The 6,621-nt window shown below is 39.3% G+C and overlaps 1 protein-coding gene across 1 annotated transcript; it reads right to left on the bottom strand.

Annotated features, from left to right (window-relative positions):
• Positions 1-984: 984 nt before the first annotated feature.
• On the bottom strand, positions 985-3,153 carry LOC148102279 (uncharacterized). Its single transcript, XM_087844072.1, has one exon. It carries the CDS (start codon positions 3,118-3,120, stop codon positions 1,378-1,380), a length of 1,743 nt encoding a protein of 580 aa, XP_087700198.1. The 5' UTR covers positions 3,121-3,153; the 3' UTR covers positions 985-1,377.
• Between the last annotated feature and the right edge of the window lie 3,468 nt (positions 3,154-6,621).

Below are 6,621 nucleotides of genomic sequence, written 5' to 3'. Positions count from 1 at the left end.
CAGCTGGAGGGTCCAAGGAGCCGTTCAGCACCTGTTTGGGATCCAGGTTATTTGTTTTTTTTGTGTTCTTGGTCTGTTTCTGTTTCTCAACAACAATGCACTTGAACGGGCTAAAGAACACAAGTTAAAGTCATGTCTGGCTTCCCCATTAACAGTCACAGCAAAAGCTTTGTTTCCAGAGACCTTGTGCGCTGTGAGCATCGAGAGCCACACATCTACTGTTCCTGTAATGTCTTACCCTCAAACACTTGTTGGAAATGTTAAGTAAATGGGCTATAAATATGCTAGCCAGGCAAACTGAGCTACATAACAGGTTACTTGATTATAGACCTGGGAATTGCACCACATGGGAACTATTGCCTGCTATAAATCATATCAGACAGATGCTTTAATTTCTTTCATTATTGAAAGTCTGATCATTCTACTTAGGGCGCTGATCCAGAAACTGGTGCTTTCAAGTGCTTTCAGCACCTGAACCTCTTGCTTTAAAGAAAATGTGACCATAACGCCTCTGTTGGCAGATACAAAGAAGAGCCTTCCTATGTATTTGCATGCTGATCGTAACTGTTTTCATAGAGAAACACCTTATAAAAAGCCTTATAATTTAACTTATACCTTTGATTCTTACAAGTGTGGTGTGTATTGCCAACATAAGAAAGTACCGCATTAGGATTTAATGCCACATTTGACCTGTGACCTATCTATTTGACTTCTCATCTAGACTATAGTGAGGGTCTAAAAGATCCTAATGTTATTTAGAGCTATATGTTCCTTACTGCCATTGCTTGTTTTGGCAACATTTGGGAGATTATATACCAACATATGTGGATTCTACATATCACATTATAGTTTACATACAAATATCCTGTCATCCTGTATCAATGTGAGTGATGTGATTTTGAATAGAATGACAACCACACGTGTTCAGTCTAGGCTGAAAATGTAGACATTTGTGTGACAATGAAACATGCAATATTCACAATATAATCTTTTAGATAATTTTATTAAATTAATAAAATTAATAAAAACATATCTTATTGGGCACTCTAAATTAATAGACTCAATTTACAGTGCCCAATAAGATAAGTTATGTATTAGTTGACAAAAAAGAAAACCCCAATAATCTGACATTTCCCTCTGAGCAAGCACTCAGCGACAGTGGGGAGGAAAAACTTTCTTTTAAAAGCAAGAAACCTCCGGCAGAACCAGGCTCAGTGAGGGACGGCCATCTGCCTCGGCCGGTCCTGGGGTTTTTAAAATGACTTGTTAGCCAATTTAAAAAGTTACTTTGATGTCAACTAATACACTTAAACTGTCCTAATAATTTAAAACAAATATTTACAGGCAATCCTGATGGATGGATTGCTTACAGAACATTCATTTTGTTTTGTGTGTGTGGAACCCCGTAGCTCGACCCACATAGGAAAAGAAGCTGCTGATGAAAGGTTCACTTTCCAATATAGTTACAACATGCTCTTTGAAGACCTTAATAATGAGCTCATGAATGTATCTGTGGTCAAATGACATGAATGTCAGAATTACATCTGGATCTTGCCATTTTTCTAGCAGAGACTTGTAGACCATGTTACTGAGTAATGGTACATATTCGACAGGGATTTGAATTCTTTTGATTCGAGGCCAGACTTTACTGAACAGCCGTTTGGCGATGGCATCAGCTTTTTCAGTAGAGCAGGGTGAGTCGGAATTTTCGACGACATGCTTCACCAAGTCCTCGATACAGATTTCCACAGAAGACCTGTATTTCTGAACCTCTTCAGCCGCACTAAGGGCTGGATTCTCCATCGACTCGATCAAGTGTTTTTTAATTGTCTGGATCGTCAAGTTTTGCAATACCGGATCCTTGTCATTCAATAACATTATCAAATGTTTGTCTTTACAGAATGTTTTGTTGCGGATCTCTCGGTAAATGGCCTCACCAAGACCTTTTAACTTTTTTTTGTCTATATACAGGTCTTTGATGCGGTCATCAGACACCACGCTGTCAAAGAGTCGCTTGTGCAGTTTAACTGAAGGTTTGTAGTGGGACGTGTGTGCGTGTGAGAGCACATCATGAATAAGTGTGCTCAAACGCTCTTTAACCTCAGCATCATGAGATGTCCTACTACCAACAGATTGGGATTTTTCATTCGGTAATGGAAATATATTTTCCTTAAACTCTTCTAAAAGTGTTTGGGAGATATTTTTAGTTTGGTCTCCATCGTCCTGAGGTTTTCTAAACCATGCGAATAGCCTTGTTAGTAGGTTTCGCTTCTTTCGGAGGAGGCGATCTTTGAATATAGAAATTACCACTTGTTGGTCCGGCTGAGCTACTCCTAGTGCAATGATTACAAGGTTTGGTGGAATTTCCAGCAGCTTCTGAATGTCTTTGAAAATTGATTTTTCAAGACTTTTTACTGTAGTTCGATTGATGTTTATATTTTTATCCTTAATTTGCGCCCACACAGATATGAAGAGTTGCTGTTGCACCTCATCAGACGGCGTCACCTTTGCCTCTCTTGAGGCGCGTTTAATCACAGCGTTTATGAGCTTTTTAACAAGCCGCTGTTGTTCCAACAGTCGAGGTTCCACAGTCACATCACCAGAAGGGGCAGTGGGCTCAGCCTCAGCCACCTCACACTCCAGAGAGGAGTCACTCTTTTTGGAGTCCTCGGTGGGCTCAGCCACTGGTCCACTTTCTGCCCCCTCTGCTACTTCTGAAACGGATTCCAGACCAGCTGACTGTGGATCCTCCTGATTCAGTTGCTGGGTGCACGAATGGGGGCAGCACACACAGTGCTTCCGTTTCTCCCCGACTCCCTGTAAAATTGTCTCCCCCGAGTTGACACTCTCCCCTGTGTCGACACCACCCTCACAGTGCCTAATCATTGGCATGACTTCAGTCATGGTGATGTGAAACATCTCTGATGTAAACCTACCAAGTGCCTGCTTGGTGTTTTCATCTGAGCACCCTGTTTTCAGTGCACGCCACTGGTCTTCTGATATGTTCATAAACAATTCCCTAATTTTGGATTTTATAGTTTCCCTACATTCGCTCAAAGGATTCATGTCTGTTTTTGTATTGATGCTTTCTGTTAGCTGATGCGTTCGGCTGCGAAACATTAATTCTTCTTACTGAACTGAATCGGTGACTAACCCCTATTTAAGGATTTTTCTAATGCGACGTCACGGAAGACATCAAAGGATCAAAGGGATTCTAGCGCTAAGCTCCGCCTACATCCGGGATGACGGCGACATGACGTTACCTAGCAACCGCTATAAGCACAACGACGATCCTCAGTTGTTGTGATTCAGTTTTGTGGCCTACTGGTGCACTGCTTTAACCCACACCAAACACTTTCAATACTTTAAAATACTTTAAAATCCTTCGTTTAAAGTTAGAATGTGAAGCGAGCCCCACTGTGTTGTTATCGGGTTTCCATGATGGCTGGTGAGCTATGCTAATTCAAATGTTTATGTAGCTTCACTCATTCACCTGCAGATACAGACAGCTATCAGAATGGTCACATGTCTGTCTTATTAAAGAACATTACAGGTGATCACGCGCAGTGAGTTACAGCCAACAAGGAGTCACGCAGTTTTTGTGTGCATGTCTGTGCACGTGGACATTTATTATAGCTTTGTTTTGTCTTCATTCAGCACACCGCCCACTCTTTTTATTTATTCATTTATTTACCTTTTTTTTTTAGCTTTTTAAAATGCTGATGGAAAAAAAAACATTTGCCAGGTTCCCACAACTACTTTTACTTTGAAAGAAAGCCCGGAAGTTTTATTTTTTGCCTGCAGTAGTCCACAAGTCACATCGCTGCTTGGTGCCAGAATAATTATGATGATGCACTAACCAAAAATGAAACTCAATGCTTCATAATCCAGTTGCCTCCATATATGAAAACAGCCCTTTAAGGGTAAATATTCAACAGACATTCCCATGTCAGAATAAATGTTTCAAGCTTTCTGTTAACCTGTCACCAAATTTACATTTTGAACATTTGATTTGATTGTTCAGGTTTAGCGAGCGAAATCTATAGATTTTGCATCTCTATCATAGATAACATGGCCAGTAATTATTGAAGTTTGGGGGTATTTGCACATCTCTTTCTTACGGTTGCACCAAAGGATTTCCATCAGGTTGAACTTGGTCTGGGTCATTGCATTATAATCTCTCTTACTGTAGAATTATGGACTTTAAGTTTTTTGGAATGGTCTTATAACCCTCCCCAGATTGATGTGTAGCAGCATTTGCTCCTTCAAGGCCATCGCTGATGTCCTTGAAGTTTTTGTTAACACAACTTTTGAGTTGTGTTAACAAACATCATAAAGCTTCAGACCAGCAAACTGGAAAACCTTCTGATTTTATAGACATGTTCAACACTATCTGACGATAAGTCAATTTGGAGCATTTGCATTAAATTATTAGCAGCAAATGACTGCTTCTTACCCTTTTAATTCCAATGGAAACAGTAAGAGTGTAGTTTTTCACATACTGCTTCTGCATTTTGGCTCAACTTTTGCTAAATAAACATAGGTGTAGTGCAATATGTGATGATCTGAGGCTGTGTTTACTCAGTTTAAAACCAGATCACTGATACTAACTCCTGAGCTGACTGTAAGTTAACATGCGCCACAAATAAGGGTCATATTTGGATTTAAAAAAATCAAGAAGAAGCTACCACTGAATGCTACTTTCCCCTGCGTGACACTGGAATCAGTAACACATACTAAATAAACGAAAAGTGAAAGTTACTCCCTCAAATTGGACCCTCCCTACCCTGTAGGAAACTCACTTCCTTGGAATAACATTAAACGGGGAAAGAGTTGATCGCAAATGTCCTTCTCTTGAACCTTCTTTCAGTCAGACAAGTGTCGCTTTGGGCTTTTGTTTGCACAGGAGAGGATTAACAATGGAGACAAAAATGAGCTAACGAAGCATAAAAACTGTAGAAAGGGCGTATGGCTCCTGTGTCAGTGAATCCAAACGACCTCTATGTTTGAATAATTCCAGTTACACAGCTCAAGAAATATAAAATTACTCTAATGGAAGAAAATGGCAGTAATTAATTGACAATATGTGTATCAGTAGTACTAAAAAGCTATTATATCAGAAAGTTGAGCTGAAACTGAAACAAAATCAAGCCTATCATTAGGAATGCTGACTTATTGTAATGTCTGTTTGCTTTTTACAGCTTCAGTTCTTTTTTCACTCAGTAGGTGGAAGCAAACTACAAACAATGGTTGCAATTTACGCTCATCTGTTTTCATTAGAGGTAGCACCCAGAAGCACATCCAGGTTTAGGTCTACTGCTTGGTGCTACACAAAAACAGGCTGAACAGACTGAAAATTACTTGTATTTGGATAAATCCAAATCAGACGTCAGTGAAGCTCCATAACCACTTCTGCTTTTTCGTTTTCTCAGAAATGGATTAAGCCTACACCCAAACCTACAGATGTGTTCACTGACTTTTTCTCTTAGTCTGGAAATAGACTTAATCAACCCATTACTCAACTGAATTGATTATCATGACCCTCACTAATAGCCACTTAATAAGTTAAGAGTGATGTGCAAAATCCATTAGCCAGAGTAGACATTTTGTCAAACACAGACAATTTAACACAAAAAAAAGTAATTTGTATGCCAAAAAGTAAGTTTTTCTACTTTATTTCAATTTCAAATAGCATTATCTGCTTTGCAGTTAAACTCATCAAACTTAAATTATGTTATTTGTATGTCTATGAGGATATTCTGTGTAGGTCTTTAGTGCTAATGTTTTAGCCGTTGGCTGTAATGTTAGCTAGTTCATGGCTACAGGAGTCTGGGTCAGTTGTAACAGCAGCAGTCTGGGTTAGTTGTAACAATAATGCAGATGTTACAACTTACCACACTATTGCTTTAACTTATATTAAACAAGTTGGGGCAACGACATCAGCAGAGAGAGGTTCACTGGTCTGGTTCACTTGTATATGCGGTTAATGCCATTGGCAACACAATTCCTCCACTGTTTGTGTTCCCACACATACATTATGCAGACCACTGTGTCAGAGATGGACCAGTAGGAAGTAGTGGAAATAAATCAGGATGGGTGCAAGAAACAGATTTCCTCATCTTTCTGAAGCACTTTGCAAGCCACACCAAGGTAAGCCATGATAAAAAGTAATGGAATTGCGATGCTGGTGAACAACTACATTTTTTCAGCTTCATTGTTATGTTCAAAATTGGTGCAAGAGTTGTAGGTTATAATGCCCACTGAGCCAATGAGGCCAAACTCAAGGAAGACCAACCAAAATTAATGAAATATTCAGTTGCAGAAAATTCCATAATTTGTCTTTTTTGGGGGGTTGGAATATGTTCAAAAGCTAGATTTCTGCATTCTGTCACACACACACATAGTTACATAAATGGCTCTAAGTGCATTCATGTGTTGAATAAACAAAGATTACATGTTAATGTTTTGTCAGTACCCTTATTTCATTGTGTTACATTTCACCCCAGGATATGTTACAACTAACCCAGACTATGGGGTTAATTGTAACATTTCACTCTTTGTGTTTGAGACCATACCATGCAATGGGTAATTGTGCTGCAGAGAAAATAGCTGCACTATTTA

The sequence above is a fragment of the Neolamprologus brichardi genome, chromosome 7, assembly GCF_056152115.1.
Source record: "Neolamprologus brichardi isolate AB-2024 chromosome 7, ASM5615211v1, whole genome shotgun sequence".
Classification (NCBI taxonomy): Eukaryota; Metazoa; Chordata; class Actinopteri; order Cichliformes; family Cichlidae; genus Neolamprologus; species Neolamprologus brichardi.
The sequence above is the reverse complement of the archived record's forward strand: the minus strand, read 5'-3'. Positions and strand labels throughout refer to the sequence as shown.

Coding starts and splice junctions, on each gene's coding strand:
- LOC148102279 (XM_087844072.1), bottom strand. CDS start 3,120: ATGTTTCGCAGCCGAACGCATCAGCTAACAGAAAGCATCAATACAAAA.